The following is a 19,022-nucleotide window of genomic DNA, read 5'->3' on the forward strand; positions in this document are numbered from 1 at the left end:
GTGTAGGGCTATGGGGCTGGTTTAGACTGTTTGCAGCAGCTGACCATGATTTGCAGATAGTTTCTGCAATTGAGCAATATTTGGAATTCTGGGACGGGGAAATACCTCCCTTCCCCCTCCCTCTGCCCTGGCATTTGGGGGTTATTGTTCCTTTAGGGAGGTTGGTTTTGGTTTGCTAGTAGCTGTGGTCAAAGAAGAAACAAAAGAAAAGAAATTATCATCTTCAACAAATGGTGCTTGTCTAATTGGATGTCTACATGTACAAAAATGCCTACTTATCACCCTGCACAAAACTAAAGTCCAAGTGAATCAAAGACCTCAACATAAAACCAGACACATTAAACCTGTGAGAAGAAAAAGTGGAGAAGAGCCTTGAGCTCATTGGTACAGGAGACAACTTCCTGAATAGAATACCAACAGCACAGAATCTAAGATCAACAATTAAATGGGACCTCATGAAACTGAAAAGCTTCTGTAAAGCAAAGGACATTGTCATCAGAACAAAATGACAGCCTACAGACTGGGAAAGGATCTTCAGCAACCCTATATCTGACAGAGGGCTAATATCCAGAATATATAAAGAACTAAAGAAGTTAAAAAGCAACAAATCAAGTAATCCAATTTAAAAATGGGGTACAGAGCTAAATAGAGAATTCTCAATAGAGGAATATAGAATGGCAGAGAAACACTTAAAGAGATGATCAACATCCTTACTCATCAGGGAAATGCAAATCAAAATGACCCTGAGATTTCACCTTATACCCATCAGAATGGCTAAGATCAAAAACTCAAGTGACAATACATGTTGGAGAGGATGTGGAGAAAGGGGAACCCTCCTCCATTGCTGGTGGGAATGTAAACTTGTACAACCTCTTTGGAAATAGATCTGACGCTTTCTCAGACAATTAGGAATAGTGCTACCTCAAGATCCAGCTATACCACTGCAAGGTATATACCCAAAATTTGCTCAAGTACACAACAAGGACATTTGCTCAACCATGTTTGTAGCAGCTTTATTTGTAATAGCCAGAACCTGGAAACAACCCAGATGTCATCATTGGAGGAATGGATACAGAAATTGTAGTATTTTTACTCAATGGCATACTACTCAGCAATTAAAAACAAGGAAATCATTAAATTTGCAGGCAAATGGTGGGAACTAGAAAAGATTATCCTGAGTGAGATATCCCAGAAGCAGAAAGAAACACATGGTATATACTCACTTATAATTGGATATTTGACATATAATATAGATAAACATACTAAAATATGTACACCTACAGAAGCTAAGCAAGAAGGAGGATCCTGGGTAAGATGATCAATTCTCACTCAGAAAGACAAATGGGATGGATATTGGAAGAGGGAGAAAACAGGGAACAGGACAGGAGCCTACCAAAACAGGGCCTCTGAAAGATTCTACCCAGCAGGGTATCAAAACATATGCTGAGACTCATAGCCAAACTTTGGGCAGATTGCAGGGAATTCTATGAAAGGGGGAGATAGGAAGACCTGGAAGGGTCTGGAGTTCCACAAAGAGAACAACAGAACCAAATAATCTGGGCCTAGGGGTCTTTTCTGAGACTGATATTCCAACCAGAGACCATTCATGGAGATAACCTGGACTACCTGCACAGATGTAGCCCATGGCAGCTCAGTCTACAAATGGGCTCCCTAATAAGGGGAGCAGGGGCTGTCTGTGACATGAACTCAGTGGCTGGCTCTTTGATCACTTCCACCTGAGTGTGGAGCAGCCTGACTATGCCACAGAGGAAGACTATGAAAGACAGTCCTTATGAGACCTGATAGGCTAGGGTCAGATGAAAGGGGAAGAGGACCTCCACTATCAGTGGAGTGGGGGAGGGGCATGGGAGGAGATGAGGGAGGAAGGGAGGGCAGGCTTGGGAGGGGAATGAGGGTGGGGCTACAGCTGGAATACAAAGTGAATAAATTATAATACATAAACAATTATATTAAAAAAGAAATTAGGTTCAGGGATTTTCCTAATTCCTCTTTCCCTTCTATCCTTGTTACTCTCCTATCTATTGTTAGGGGGTAAAACTGGGGGGAATAAAGTGTAGAAAAAAGAAGAATCCACAAAGTAGCAAACACCAGCTACAGACTTTCCACAAGACTCCTGAGACCAGGGAAATGTTAGAATTCACACCCACATACCATACCATAAATACAGAAACATACAAGTACATACATAAAAACACATACACATGTGTACACTCTCAAGTTTGTCTATATCATCTATCTCCCATCTATCTCTTATCTATGTATCATTTATCATCTATCTATCTATCTATCTATCTATCTATCTATCTATCTATCTATCTAGCATCTGTCCATCTATGTATATTTTAGTAAGATTACTTCTTTCTGCAGCAAGAAGTATGTGGCAGCTGTCTGCTGTATGCAGCAGCTAATCAAAACACCAGAGACTCTTCTCACCAACAGGCCAACAATACCTCAGCTAAACACAGACCATGCCGATCCTCCTAAACGAACAATCTGTTTGCATTTTGATAAACTCACAGGAAATAGAAAATGCCTTCAGTATATTTAGCCTTCAGAAACTTCTACCTGAGCCTAGCCTGCTTTCAACATGCCTACAGTATGACTATTAGTCTAAGTTGTATGATATCAACTTGCACTAAGCCTTTTTTATTATTGAGTGTATATGTGTATATATACTCATATATAATATTATATATATTATTTATTAAGAATATATAGGAATATGCTCTTATAAATATATCATATATACTTATATATACTCTTAATAATAAATATTATATGTAACCTATTAAGTTATGCAATTAAAAGTAAAAAAATAGAGTGGCTATATGGGAGTGCTTTGGTTCTATCATAGCATTGTTAAATGAACATGTCAAAACATTTTAAGTTGGTCACTATCAACAACGAAAAAAAGTAGCCTAAATTTCTTAACAAATTTTACTATTAACTGAATTACAACATAAAATGAAAACTTTTGTTTGTTTAGATGTCTGTGTGCTTTGGCATGTTGAAATAAAAACCGCGAACTGCTGCCTATTTCATGAACTGTCACTGGAAATAAATAGAATAGTGCATGTAAATTTTATTATGACAAACACCATCTTACTCTTTGTAAATGGTCACTACTGCTGCTACTGGGACTCTCTGTGTTAAACTTGGGACCAGTCTCCTGCTTTTACTTCTTGTGGGTATAGTCTCTCTCTATTGTAAATTTAATTTACAGGAGTCTGATGGAACTTCTCTTAACCTAATTTCCCCACACGACAGTGGTAACAGAAATCGCCTGTGTCAGATACGAAACAACTGTGAGTGCCTCCTATCCAGACTTTTCACTGTGGAGTCCCTGTGTCTCCCTCCAGACGCCTTGTTCCCTAGCCAGTCATGAATCCTCTCAGGCAATGATTAACTACATTCTCAGCAGGAAGAGAGGGAAGCATTCCAATTGTGAAATACAAATGCTTTTGGAAAGAAAGTTATTCATATGCTATCTAGGCGCCAAAGAATTCAGTAGTAAAAGATTATAATGTATATCTGGGGGCAAAGATCAGCTACTAAGCTGCTACATTTTAAATAAGGAAACACAGGAGGGGCAGTGAGCAAGTACAGCCAGCTGATTAAATATGAGAACTGCAAACAGTTGCAGGAGATCCCCTTCTGGCTCTGTCACTCCTGTGGAACCCCTTGAACTTTACAAATGAATCCCTGGGTCTTTCTCACATCCTTCATGCATAGTGTGTGTGTTTCCAGACTCTCCCTGGCTTTGCTCTACCATGAGCATTTCCAACCGAGGTTCTGAAATCACTTCACCTGTACTAGACAAAGCTAATCTCCTTAAATCAATCATCCTTTCCTGAATGTCCCCACGTTCCTTGAAAGTATCATCATTACCTGCTGGTGCCGTCTTTGCTCCCCAGGCCTTGCAAGGATTCCATAGAATGAGCCATTGTTTTCCAAACATTTCTTTTCTCTATGTTGGGACCAATTTGCGAGATCCCAAAAGGCCACCACCAGGAGTCGAGTCCATTGTAAAATGCATGAGGATCTTTTTATTACAAGCTATAGCTTGAGCTCACATATGCTCACCACCGAAGTGGTGGGAGCCAAGAGAGCCCTGTGCTCAAGTTAGTTGGGTGATTTAAACAGTTCGGTCCTTTATATATACTGGATATTAGCCCTCTGTCAGATAAAGGGTTGGTGAAGATTCTTTCCCAATCTGTAGGCAGTCGTTTTGTTTTGATGATGGTGTCCTTTGCTTTACAGAAGCTTTTCAGCTTCATGAGGTCCCATTTATTGATTGTTGCTCTTAGAGCCCGTGCTGTTGGTGTTCTGTTCAGGAAGTTGACTCCTGTGCCAATGAGTTCTAGGCTGTTCCCCACTTTTTTTTCTAACCAATTTAGAGTATCTGGTTTAATGTTGAGGTCTTTGATCCACATTGACTTTAGTTTTGTGCAATATGGATCTATTTTCATTTTTCTGCATGTAGACATCCAGTATATATAAAGAACTAAAGAAGCTGAAAAGCAACAAACCAAGTAATCCAATTTAAAAATGGGGAACAGAGCTAAACAGAGAATTCTTGATAGAGGAATATCGAATGGCAGAGAAACACTTAAAGAAATGCTCAACGTCATTAGCCATTAGGGAAATGAAAATCAAAACGACCCTGAGATTTCACCTTACACCCATCAGAATGGCCAAGATGAAAAACTCAAGGGACAACACATGCTGGAGAGGTTGTGGAAAAAGGGGAACACTCCTCCATTGCTAGTGGGAATGTAAACTGATACAACCACTTTGGAAGTCAATCTGGCACTTACTCAGACAATTAGGAATAGTGCTTCCTCAATACCCAGCTATACCACTGCTAGGTATATACCCAAAATTTGCTCAAGTACACAACAAGGACATTTGCTCAACCATGTTTGTAGCAGCTTTATTTGTAATAGCCAGAACCTGGAAACAACCCAGATGTCATCATTGGAGGAATGGATACAGAAATTGTGGTGTTTTTACACAATGGAATACTACTCAGCAATCAAAAATGAGGAAATCATGAAATTTGCAGGCAAATGGTGGGATCTAGAAAAGATCATTCTGAGTGAAGTATCCCAGAAAGAGAAAGACAAACATGGTATATACTCGCTTATATAGACCTACAAGATATAGTAAACATAATGAAGTCTATACACCTAAAGGAGATAAACAAGAAAGCAGACACGAGGTAAGATGGTCAATCCTCACTTAGAAAGACAAATGAGATGTGCATTGGACATATGACAGGAGTCTACCGCAGAAGGTATCTGAAAGAGCCTACCAAGCAGCGTTTCAAAACAGATACTAAGACTCATAACCAAACCTTCGGCAGAAGGAGAGTTAGTATGACAGGGAAAGGATAGGAGCCCCACAAGGACCAAATATATCTGGGCACAGGGTTTTTTTTCTGAAACTGTTTCTCCAACCAAGGACCATGTATGGATATAACCTAGAACCTTTACTCGGACAAAGCTCGTGGTAGCTCAATAACCAATTGGTTTCCCATAGTAAGGGGAACAGGGACTATCTCTGACTGGAACTCAATGGCTGGCTCTTTGACTCCCCACCCTCCAAGGGAGGAGCAGTTCTGCTAGGCCACAGAGGAGGACTTCGCAGCCTGCCCTGAAGATACCTGATAAAACAGGGCCAGAAGAAAGGGGAGGAGGTCCTCCCCAATCCATGGACTTGGGAAGGGGCAGGGAGAAGCTGAGGGAGGGAGGGTGGGATTTGGAGGGAATAGGGGAGCCAGATACAGCTGGGATATAGAGTTAATAAAATGTAACTGATAATAACAAATAATAAAAAAATAAAAATAAAAATAAAACAAACAAACAAACAAACATTTCGGTCCCTCCCAGCACGCCCAAAGCAGGGGAATTCCTGCCTGGCAAACATCTATTGGTTGAAACACATTTTGAATAGATTGGCTATAGGAAGGCCCCCAAAACCATTAATGGTCTGGCTTCCCTTTCCAGGAGGGAGAGGGGCCACTTTCCTAGCAACTGTATCTCCAATGGGTGGGGAAAGAATGCAGTAAGGCTAGTTCTTCCCCTCAGGGCATTAAGCTAGTTCTTTCCTTAAGGTGGCTGGACATGTCTCCACTTGGCTGGCCTTAGTTCAGGCTTGTGCTTTAAAATAATAGCCACTGATTTTTAATGCTTTGGTCTCTCATCTATACCCTCCTCTTCCTGTTCTATCGCTGTGCAGTATTCCAGGATTATCCCTGCAAGTTAGTTAGGATGTGTGATAGGTGAAAGGCTACAGCTCTAATGGCCTAGAGAGGCAGAGGTATGGCTTGCTTCTGCTAATCACTGTTTTATCTTGTTCTCTCAAAGCTCAGCTCTGTGCAATAGCCAAGTTACCAAGTAACATTCTTACCATCAATTCCCTGGTTCAGACCACTACCAATTGACCTATATTTTGCTGTTACAGATGTTTTACTTCAGAATAGTTTTTTGAAATTAATTTATTTATTACAATTTATTTACTTTGTATTTATATACTTTGTATCCAGCTATAGCCTCCTCCTTCACCTCCTCCCAGTTCCTCCCACCCTCCCTTTTCTCCCCCTATGCCCTTTCTCTAGTCAATTTGATGGCAATTTGATGGGAATTGCATTAAATCTGTAGATTGCTTTTGGTAAGATGGCCATTTTTACTATGTTAATCCTGCCAAGCCATGAGCATGGGAGATCTTTCCATCTTCTCATATCTTCCTCTAATTCTTTCTTCAGAGACTTGAAATTTTTTTCATACAAGTCTTTGACTTGCTTGGTTAGGGTTACACCAAGGTACTTTATGTCATTTGTGGCTATTGTGAATGGTGTTGTTTCTCTAATTTCTTTCTCAGCCGTTTTGTCTTTTGTATACAGGAGGGCTACTGATTTTTTTGAGTTAATTTTGTATCCGGCCACTTTGCTGAAGGTGTTTATCAGTTGTAGGAGTTCCCTGGTAGAGTTTTTGGGGTCACTCATGTAAACTATCATATCATCTGCAAGTAGTTATAATTTGACTTCTTCCTTTCCCATCTGTATCCCCTTGATCTCCTTCAACTGTCTTATTGCTCTAGCAAGGACTTCCAGCACTATGTTGAAGAGATATGGAGAGAGTGGGCAGCCTTGTCTTGTCCCTGATTTCAGTGGGATTGCTTTAAGTTTCTCTTTGTTCAGTTTGATGTTGGCTATAGGCTTGCTGTATATAAACTTTACTATGTTTAGATATGTGCCTTGTATCCCTGATCTCTCCAGTACTTTAAACATGAATGGATGTTGGATTTTGTCAAATGCTTTTTCAGCATCTAGGGAGATTATCATGTGGTTTTTTCTTTCAGTTTGTTAATATGGTGGATCACATTGATGGATTACCGTATATTGAACCACCCCTGCATACCTGGGATGAAGCCTACTTGGTCATAGTGGATAATATCTTTGATGTGTTCTTGGATTCGGTTTGCAAGTATTTTGTTAAGTATTTTTGCATCAGTGTTCATAAGGGAGATTGACCTGAAATTCTCTTTCGTTGTTGAGTCTTTGTGAGGTTTAGGTACCAAGGTGATTGTGGCTTCATAGAATGAGTTTGGTAATGTTCCTTCTGTTTCTATTTTGTGGAATAGTTTGAAGAGAATCGGAGTTAGCTCTTCTTTGAAGGTCTGGTAGAATTCTACGCTGAAGCCATCTGGTCCTGGGCTTTTTTTGGATGGGACACTTTTGATGACTGCTTCTATTTCTTTGGGGGATATAGGACTATTTAATTGATTTACCTGGTCCTGATTCAGCTTTGGTAAGTCAAATCGATCAAGAAAATTGTCCATTTCATTTAGATTTTCAAATGTTGTGGCATATAGACTTTTGAAGCAAGTCCCAATGATTGTTTGGATTTCCTCAGTTATGTCCCCCTTTTCATTTCTGATTTTGTTGATTTGGGTGGTGTCTCTCTGCCTTTTAGTTAGCTTGGCTAAAGGTTTGTTGATCTTGTTGATTTTCTCAAAGAACCAGCTCTTGGTTTCATTGATTCTTTGAATTGCTTTATTTGTTTCTAATTGATTGATTTCAGCCCTGAGTTTGATTATTTCCAGCCATCTACTCCTTTTTGGTGTGTCTGCTTCTTCTTTTTCTAGGGTTTTTAAGTGGGCCATTAAGTTGCTTGAATGAGCTGTCTCGAATTTCTTCTTGAAGGCACTTAGTGCTATGAACTTTCCTCTTAGCACTGCTTTCATTGTATCCCACAAGTTTGGGTATGTTGTGTCTTCATTTTCATTGAGTTCTAGAAAGGCTTTAATTTCTTTCTTTATTTCTTCCCTGACCCAGCTGTCATTTAGTAACAAGTTGTTCAGTTTCCATGTGTGTGTAGGCTTTTTGCTATTTCTGTTGTTGTTGAAGTCCAGCTTTATTCCATGGTGATCAGACAGGATACAAGGGATTATTTCAGTCTTCTTGTATCTGTTGAGGCTTGCTTTGTGACCCACTATATGGTCTATTTTGGAGAAGGTTCCATGAGGTGCTGAGAAGAAGGTAAATTCTTTTGTGTTTGGGTGTAAAGTTCTGTAAATGTCTGTGAGGTCCATTTGATTCATGACCTCTGTCAGAGATATTGTTTCTTTGTTTAATTTCTGTTTTGTTGACCTGTCCTTTGTTGAGAGTGGGGTGTTGAAGTCTCCCACTAAGAAACATTGATAAAATTGTTGTCTTATTTTAACACATCTTCCTAAAGCAGATTTTTCCCTTCTGAGCTTCAGAACCTGCATCACTGCAGGGATAAATAGCATGAGCACATACCTTACAGGGCTCTTGTGATTTAAGGACATGATTTGAAGAGATTTAAGGAGATGACTCTGGAAAAGTTTTTAAAATTTTATCTAATAAAGCAAAAATTCAGCACAGGAATCCTCATCATTTTTATTAATTACCATTACAAACCATATACTTGAACTATACTAACATTCAAAACAGTAGGTTTTTTTTAACGTTTCATAATATTCATAAAAAATATGAGTTCAGTGAGATGACAAACACAATCAAGACCTACTAAATGACGTGCCATGTTGTGATGTGGCATTCTTTTGTCCAAAGTCCTTACCTTGGAACACTCACTGCCATGTGACAGGTGGTGGTAATGTTTGTTCACAAATACGTGATCATAGTCTGTCTGTGCCTTTCTCTCCTTTCTTTTGCGTTCTAAATTCCTGTCCAAGACTTACATATAACTCCATTATCTCAAAATAGTCCTCATGCCATTATTAATTACAGTAACTTGACGTTTTGGAGCTATAATTTACAGGTGAGAGAAGGCAAAGAGAGACTGACCAGGGCTGCAGCCTGTGTTCACCAGAATGTCTGCTTATTTATCAGGGTTGTGGCAGGACAGTACCCACACTGTTAGCTACTGGAAGACAGTGTTAAAAATCACAAGGGCTAGAAATTTCTATATTTCCAGGTACAACAACCGATTCTTCTCTCTACACCCATACCCCTTACTCCCCACATATCACTAAACTCAGCAAGAAAGCCGATAAGTTTTGTGGTTTATGTCAGATACTGTCTCTTTCTGTGGGCCTGTCATCTCAGAAATAGAGCAAAGGCTAAAAACCAAACCAAACGCAGCACAGAGAGCGCAAGGATCTTCTATCTCGATCTGTTTGTTTTGGGCTTTAAACGCTATAGTTATTTTGTCTTAATTACAGAGGACTGCTTCTTAATAGGCTTTGCATTGTGGACAAAGTGTGGTGTTATCTCTAACTTGGCCACAAGAGAGCATATGTGTACCACCAATGTGAAAGTGATTCTCGTTCAGTGTCACAGTTCACAAATCCTCGCCATTTTCCATGATTTGGACTTCTTCCTCTGTCTTCATTCTAAAACAAAACAACACAACAAAGATAAGGTCTTGTGTACCCCGGGATAGCCTAAAACTCGGCTGCGGAAAACCTTGAGCCCTTGATTTTCTTGCCTCTATCTTCTGGATGCTGAGAGTCCAGACACACACTACCAATCTATTTTTTGTGGCCTGGGGACTTCTGTTCTGAATGATTAAAAACCAAGAACAGGGCACTTAAGGAATAACAGATCTCACTGAACACTCTTTTATGCAAAAACCATGCTTGCCAGGAGCCCCTGCAACTCCCCAGTGCTGTGTCTTGGTCATCAACACCACAGCGAGTGTAAACATTTAGGAAAAAGGAAATGATTTCTAGCCGAGACACTGATCCCAACCCTGTAATTTGTCAATGTGCAGACTGAACTCCTAAGGGTCACCGACTATGGTCACATTCAGTTTGACACCTACAGGGAGGGAATGCAATCCCCACGTACAGCAACAGACAAAGCCAAGCCTGACAGTGAAGGGAGGAGTCGCTGTAAGGTTTTGCCAGGTTCTGATTTAGAATGCAACCATGTTGCTGGGAGCCAATTGTAACACGATGCTTACAGGCTTGGGGTGGGCAATGTGAGCACGGAGTCTTTCTGGACACAGGCGTGTCTACCTGCCTTTTTGTTTCCAAATGTGTTTCTTTACCCATTCCAGACCTCAGTCAAGTCTTCCCAGATCAAATGTCATTCAGTGACTCATAGTTTAGAATATTAGCGTCATACCTCCCAGCTACTTTAGCAGACACAGGTCACGCTTGCTTGATTTAAAGTGAATGTGTGTTTGATTCCTTCACTGGGCACACGCTGTAAGGCAAAAAGCAGTAGAAAGAATACACAATTAAAAGACACCCTACCCACTCATATTTGTTCTCAGTCTACAGAATTACTTCAGTTTGCTTTCTAAAATAAGCCATTGCAAATTCTAGGTTTTTTAGTCTGTCTTCTCACGCAAATCTTGAAACTCTAGAAGCACTTGAATATATGAAGCCTGGACTGAAAACACCCAGTTACCTCGCCTTCCTGCAGTTCCCTCAATTTTGTTTTGATTCTCTCTCCATTCATCTGTTATTCTCCCTGATTTTGCCTTCCAGCCCTACATTCCATTGAAATTTCCCTGTAAAGCATAGAAAGTCGCTGACAGTAACCCTGAGGTAGCATGGTGTTATTCCCATAAATAGGACTAAAGTAACATGGCTGCCTTCATACTGGAGATGCCAAGGACATATAAGAGACCATTCGGATGGTTCCTCACTAGCACAATCAGGTGTTGAAGGCCTCGAGGGTTCCCAGAGAGCCACTGGTCTCTGTTCCGTGTCAGAACTGGCTTCTTGTGTCTGAGAAGAATGGCGATGGTGGCTGCCGTAACAGCACAGATGAACTCATCAGCAGGACACCAACATGTAGAAACACTGATGAACTCCACCTGAGTCAAGCTGACAAAAAGAAAAGATCTTTAACCCTGGATCTCTTTCTATCTTGTCTGCCACTGGAGAGGTACTGTCTACGTTCTAGGAGAGGGAGGATCTTCCCACTTCAGTTAATGCAAACAGTACAATCCTGTGTCTCTCTTGATTAAGAGACAATGCAGAAGCTTGTCTCTTAGTTGATCCATGATCCATCGAGCTGACTATATTCTCTTTTTACTCCCTATTTCTTCCTTCTACTTGTCCCAATCTGGTATTAATTTGTTTTTCCTTAATAGCTAAAGACGAACATTTAAAAATACATCTCTTGACCATTTATATTTCATCTTTTGCAAACTATTTTACTAACTCATTTATTGACTGGGTTGTTTGGCTTTCTGGCATCTAGGTATTCTTTACTTCATTGTGTATTCTGGACTTTACTTCTCTGTCAAAACATGTAGCAATGATTTCCTCTCATTCTATGGACTACTTCTTAACTTGTTTTATGTATGTTTCCTGTACTATGCAGAAGTTTTTGAATGTCATAGAATAGTCTCACTTATCATACTTTCTGAGTGTTTAGAGACATTTTAAGAAAGTCCTTACCAGAGCTGGTGAGATGGCTCAGCAGTTAAGAACTCTGCCTGTTTTTCCAAATGTCCTGATTTCTATTCCCAGCAACTACATAGTGGCTCACAACCATCTATAAAGGGTTCTAATGCCCTCTGCTGGCATGTAGGTGTACATGTAAAGAACTACATTTTTAATTTAATTATTTTTATTTTTATTGATTACAGTTTATTCACTTTGTATCCCCTCTGTACCTCCCTCCCTCCTCCCCTCCCAACCCCACCCTTCCTCTTTCCCACCCATGTCCCTTTCCCAGTCCACTGATAAGGGAGGTCTTCTTCCCCTTCCCTTTGATCCTAGTCTATCAGGTCTCATCATGAGTGGCTGCAATGTCCTCCTCTGATAGGGTCCAGGGGGGAAATGGGTCCAGGCAGGTGGAGTCAGTGTCGGAGATTTGGGGATCAGTCAGACTGGTGACTGATGTTTTTTCCTCTCATTTGGGGTCAGTCAGTGACTGACATCTCTTTGTGCTCTAAGGGTTTCCTCTTTTCTGCTCAGGATAGGTTGTTCTGCCACTGACAGGAAAACTTAAACTGACTACTTTCTTCTTTCTTCTTTCTACTTTCTTCCTTCTTCCTTCCTTCCTTTCTTCCTTCCTTCCTCCTCCTCTTCCTCCTCCTCCTCCTCCTCCTTTTTCTTCTTCTTCTGTTAGAGCTGTGAGAAGGAGTTTCTAGCCAAAAGCCATACAGGGTTGTGAATGAGACCCTTTGATCTAGGGCCTCTTGTGAAATCTCTATAGGTTAAAGTATACCTGCTCATCTGAGAAGATGATGACGGAACCATGAGTCTGCTAACTTATTTGTGAAAATACAGGAGAAAAAGAAAGAAGAGAGAGAGAGAGAAAGAGTAAATAGTAAACACACATACACACACACACGCACACGCACACGCACAAAGAAATGAGGCAAAATAGCCCAAATAAACTTTATCTTCCTGGTTATACTGCTACTACTACTGCATGACCTTGGCTGTCTGTCCTGGACTCCCTTGGTAAACCAGGCTGGCCTGGAACTCACAGATATCTGCCTACCTCTGCCTTCAGAGTGCTGGGACTAAAGGTGTGTGGCAGAATGCCCGGCCTGATTATACTCCTTTATACCCTGAGCAAAAGCTCTCTACATCAGAGAAAAAATTACCTCATAGTCAAAAGAGATAGACAAAACCATTACAATGGGGAGGGGGGCTTTTAGTGATTACAAGTTTCAGTACTAAGCTAAACTTTTCTTTATCTAGTCTTACATTCTAAGATACAAAGTAAATTTAGAACAACAGTATTTTATGCAATAAAATGACAAAGTATACGGCATTAAAACAAAACACTTTTTATTTTTTGGCATTTAAGGATTGTACTTAAATTGGAGATTTTTTGGTAGCCCCATTATATTCTGGGTTCATGGGAAGCTCAGACCAACTTGCCTAAATTTATGGTGCCAGGATTCCTGGTGCCATCTCCAGAGTGAAAGCCTATCTGAAGCCACAAATCTGTCTTCAGCCTTTCTCCTACTGAGGCATCCAGAGGTCAACAAAAGTATTTATTGCAGCAATAAACTTTCTATCAACTATTTAACTTTTTAACTTCTAAAATTGTTTGAATCAAATCAGGAATTTCATAATCAGGAATTAATTCATCTGAACAGCAGTGCATCTTCGTGACAATCCTATAGGAGAATTGTTCAACCACAGTGGTTAAATACCCAGAAAGTGAGAGTTCACACCATGCCAGATTTTTGAGAGATGCAGCAGCACAAAAGGAAGGGCTGTCAGAGGCTGGAAGCAATTCTGAGGGTGCATCATGGTACAGACATCGCCATTTACCAGACACTTCCCAGGAAGCCCACATGTCCACTGAACTCCCCCAATGCAATGGTCCTTGGCACTCACCCAAGTCTAACAGGTTTACCTTTAACAATTTCAAAGTCTCAGCTCTTACATGAAAGGTTTTCATCAATTTTTGAGTTGAGTTTGAGTAACAAGAAAAGAGAAAAGGGTTCTAGGTTCCTGCTACATCTGACGGTCATATTTTTTATTTTACAATTATTCTGACCAACAGATAAGGAGATGACTGTCAGTGTAGATAGAGTTTGCTATCTGGTACAGAAGCATGTCGTGGCACAGGGCCTAGGAACTCAAAAGAGTGGTGAGCGCCTGGAGAGAGAGATAAGTAGGTCAAATGTGGCTAAGATCTCTTATTGCTGTTTCCAAGGGAAATGATGAGCAAGATAGAGTAAATGAGTTAAACACTAATTTGAACAGTTTCACTGGGCTCTGGGCCTACTGAACTGTCCTTAGTCGGCTAGCACATAGCTGTTGCTGCAGTGATGGCGGATGGGAAAAGGAGACTCTGAGGGTCTTGCCTGACAATTCTCTCCCAGAGGAAGTGTTTGGACGCTGGCTTGTTTGTTTTACTGAAAAAAGTGCGTTCCCCGGTAAGTTGCTCCCTACCTGTAGGAATTAGGAATTTGGGTGAAGTATTGTCTTCAGGATGAGCAAGGATTCTACTTGTTTTAAATATCAAAAATGTAGGCTAAAAAAGCAATTGACATATGAATTCAGAACATTAGAACCACAGCTAAGACCTCGGATGGAAGGAGCTAGAGGCACCAAGAAAGTACGGTGACTGCTGGGATGGCTCCTAAAAGGCGCATGCATGCGCTCAGGAAGAGAGATACGGACAGAGAGAGAAAGAGAAACTCTAGAAATCACTAACTACTAAGCAAATTCATTGTACTACTTCAGAGGAGGGAAGGGCAAGACAAAGATTTTTAAATCAGACTAGCCCATGGTGGCTCTGATAAAGACAGTGGAGGTTTAGTGTGCCAAAAGAAATGATGAGCTAAAGCTTATGGGAGTCAGCTTTAAGGGTTAGCATAGCCACGTCATGTACCAATATGGATGTTAATATGATTGAGAAATAGAAACTGTATTTAACAGAGAAAGCAGTCTTGACTTTGCCCAGCAGTAATCTGCAGTCTTTTCGTTTAGTTTCTCAAGTAGCTGAAATTAATGACAGCACAACAGTCGAATTTAGCAGGGCATTGAAATCAGTAACAGATGAGCTATATATTAGTTTTAATTTGGCACACATATCTCTTTGCGTAGCTTATTAAGTCTTCATATAAACACTATACCTTCAGATGGGAGCAAGTTTGAGCTCACGTATTAAGAAACTGACAGCACACTTTATCTTCTTAGGATTTTCTGATGTTGTGAATAGATAATACAATATGACCAAAGGATTCTGAGTGCGCCCCAGAACCACATGGACTGTCCCCTGTTTCTCCATTGAAGGTTTTCTTGTACTTGTCTTTGCATTCAATGGTCTCCCAATGCCCCCAGTGAACTCCAGTAAATGATGTTTATGTGGTCATTCTGGGCTCCCATGGCCAAGCTCTGGGTCCCAGGTGGGCAGCCTTAGAAATGGATTACTTCTCAGAATGTGGATTATTATAGAGGATGCTACAGATGACACAGAGATAGACATAGATGATAACAGATAAACGTGCCCTCAATTCTCCCAGGATTCCTGGAAGACAGTAGGAAAGGTAACAGGTGACCTAGTCATAGTCAATACGTGAATACTGATGTGCGAGTAAATCCAAGAGAAATGTAGCAGTGTCATTAAGCCAAGTCTAGGAATTCCATCAGGTAACTCAGCTCTCCAAGCTTTAAACAGAAAACAAACTGGAGGAAAACATTCCTCTAAATCCCAACATAAAACCTTTACTTCTGTAGTTCTCTTCCTGGAGAAGAATTCTTTGCCATCTGTCATCATTTCTATGGGAAGGCTTGGGAAAGAACTACTTGAGACTACTTCTGTGAGTGGTTTTGCTTCTCATGAGAATGTGATGAAAACTAGAAAACCCTCCAGTGTGTTTGGTTAGGGAGTGTGCCCTTCATGTTCTTCTTTGCTGGGGCAAGTCAAAAGGCAGTGGTTGAAATCTGAGTCTTTAGTGCATATATTAGTACATGCCAGGAAAGCAGCCATCTCTGTGACAGCGAGCAGAACTATTGACTCCGCGAATGTGTTGGGCTTTCTGATTGTATTCTCAAGCCCATAAAAACATCACAGACACCAGCCATGAAGCTGGTATCCATCTTTCTGCTGGTGACCGTCGGTATTTGTGGTTATTCTGGTAAGTCACTCTCTGGAGCATTGATAGTTCTTTACTTTTCTGTTTCTGTTGTAGTAACACAAGTAATCCTGGCATACCAGCAGTTGGTTATGATAAAAGGAGTATCAAAGTCAAAGAAAATGATCATAACTGTTGAAAGATCAATCCCCAACTAATCAAGCTGTAAACTAACATAAGTACTATTCCCAATGCACAGTAAATTAGTCAGTTTGCTAGGTTGATTCTCCTGAAGTAGTTACATTTACTAGCATAAAGACTGTTGTAATGGTGCTTTTAGTTAGGCACAGGATGAGACTTCTACAGAAATTACTGAACTGTGCCCTCCAGTGAGGTGTACCAGCAGTGTTCGGTGACTGTACCGGGGTGCGGGTGAAGCTCTTAATTTTAAAGGCCAGAAGCCGACCCCTTAGAAGGCTTGTCCACTTTCTTTAGAGGGAGTCACTGTAACTATCACAATGAGATGTCTGGGTCCTTGAGAAAAATCCCAGATAGTGGTCATTGCTCACCGAAGGTAAAGGGTTTGGAGAATGGACCCAGAAAGATACATAAACTAAGGGAAATATTTAATGTGAGCGATATGAAGAACAACCATGAGATGCCAAGAGCTATCACTGCTTAGGATCCTGACTTAAGCTTGATGTTTTTAATAGATTTTCTTTGTTGAGAAATTTGACCAGTTTTGAATATTTCATTGTCCCTTAGTGTGCAAAAAAAAAAAAAAAAAAGGTTTTCCAGACAAAGATGGCAGCAGATCAGAACATGGATAACCACCACTCTAAGAGAGAAGGTTTAAAGGGGAAAATAGGTGATAGAAGACAGAAGCTGGATGTGGGGCAGGCTCAATTTCAGACTTTGACTCAGGAAACAACTTTTCAAAGAAAAAAAAATGAACAGTGGAAGATCTTAGCTAGTACAACAGAGATTCTTATGTGACTGCTCACATGCACACCTGTATTTATATATTGCACAAGTTTAAAAAAACACACACATAGATTTTTCTCTTCTGTTATCTTCTATGAAAAGTAATTTTTCTGCTTTTTTTATCCAAAATATTAAAAATCGTTATTTTAAATTGTCATTGTTGACTTGTCAATGGTGCAGATTAATAGTCTTTACTGTGATATATGCATGTGTTCTTTCATCCTGCTAGCCATGTACTGCCTCCCTTCTTCCTCCCTCTCCCTTCTATATGTACCTTGCTCAGCCTCTACATGTCTCTTCTGATTTATTCTTGTCCCTCTCCCTACCCCTTCCTATTGCTAGTGATCACTGTTCCTTAAATCAAAGATACAAAGTGCAATTGCCCTATGCAAAAACTTTGATAACTCTCTTGTCCTCTGGAAAAAAGTTCTGTAATTATGGGTATGGATTAAAGGCTTTAAAAAAATCTTACTTCACTGAGTTTTTTCAGCACCGCCCTATCATCTACCTATTGGCCCTACCCACTGCAATTATGTACTCTGGCCTCACTGTCTGGATTGATGGCTAGCACATATATACATATACACAAGACCCACAGACATATAATATATATATACACACACATCATATCCATATACATCATATACATACACATGTCCATTTTAACATCACAATGATTTATTGCTCTTATGTCTAAATGCCTTCCCTCTGCTTAGCCCCAGAACTGTTTGTATTCTAACTGGTGGCAATTATGGTGTGGCACTGAACTGAACTGATTTCCTGCACTGTTTTCTAGTTTATCCATGCTTGGCCTTGAGTGGAGAAGCTTTACGGCACCTCCCCTTTGGCTTGAAGGCTGTAGCTGTGAACAACCTATATGTAAAGTACCTTTTATTGAATCACCCACTAGTATCTGTTGAATGAGTTTTCAGTACTTTCTCTTACCAAACGCTACAGTCAGTTCCGAGCATGTAGCGCAGCAACAAACATAAACTACTTACTCTCATGGAGCTTCTATTCCAATGAAAGGATGAAGCTGGTAAAATAACACATACATAATATTGTAGATAACAGGAGAAAAATATGAGAAAAGAGTAACAGATTATGCCATTTAAATAGATTGGCTGCTACAGTCTTCTCTCGGGGATCACATTTAAAAAGAAAGCCAACCAGGATAAAAAAAAAAAAAAACACTATAACTATCTGGAAAAATAAAGTTCTAGGGAGATGGACTGTCCCATGCTATGTCTGAAAGGCATACATATGCATGGGGAATCAAAATGAGTGCATGCAGGTTGAAAATGTGCATTGTAGTGCATGCCGGACGGGCAGAGATGAAGGTGATGGGGTCTTAGACAGGGATGGGTGCACCATGTTTCACTCTATGTTCCCTTTTGCTCTGCAGCCACTGCCTTTCTCATCAACAGTCTCCCTGTTGACAAAGTGTTGCCTGTGGACAACCTTCTTCCCTTATTTGATCCTTTGAAGATGCTTCTGAAAACCCTGGGCATTTCTGTAGAACATCTGGTGGAAGGGCTGAAGAAGTGTGTGGATGAGCTGGGGCCAGAGGCTTCAGAGGCTGTGAAGAAGCTTCTGGTAATTAGAACTTTGGATGGGGGATGTCTTGTTTCCATAGGAGAAGCCTTTGCTACGCAAATGCCCTCCCATCACTTATAACTGTATTATTTCTTCTCCATTGATTGTACTCGTGATATGTGCATATCCCAGAGACTCCAAAAATCAAAACATCTGCATTTATAGAAAGAACATTTTTGAACAGTCCAAGCTCTACTGCTTTGGAATCCATGATAAGACGCTGAGTCTTTGTTTCAACATCAGCAACATGTTGTCAAATAGAAGAGTGAAAGTATATATTTTTGAAACATGCTACTTACAGATAAGAAGGCTTATCATATTTATCTTTGTGCTCCTATTTTTCAGGAGGCCCTATCACACCTTGTATAAAATCTGCATAAACACTTAAGGTGGGAGTGGAAAGGAGGATATGCCCACCCT

At 40.4% G+C, this 19,022-nt stretch overlaps 1 protein-coding gene across 1 annotated transcript; it reads left to right on the plus strand.

Moving 5' to 3' along the window:
* Positions 1-16,030: 16,030 nt before the first annotated feature.
* On the plus strand, positions 16,031-18,971 carry Scgb3a2 (secretoglobin family 3A member 2). The gene is made up of 3 exons (XM_055622459.1): positions 16,031-16,085; positions 18,412-18,602; positions 18,948-18,971. Exons 1-3 carry the CDS (start codon positions 16,031-16,033, stop codon positions 18,969-18,971), a joined length of 270 nt encoding a protein of 89 aa, XP_055478434.1.
* Positions 18,972-19,022: the final 51 nt, after the last annotated feature.

This window comes from Psammomys obesus, unplaced genomic scaffold, assembly GCF_907164565.1.
Source record: "Psammomys obesus unplaced genomic scaffold, mPsaObe1.curated_primary_1811, whole genome shotgun sequence".
NCBI lineage: Eukaryota > Metazoa > Chordata > Mammalia > Rodentia > Muridae > Psammomys > Psammomys obesus.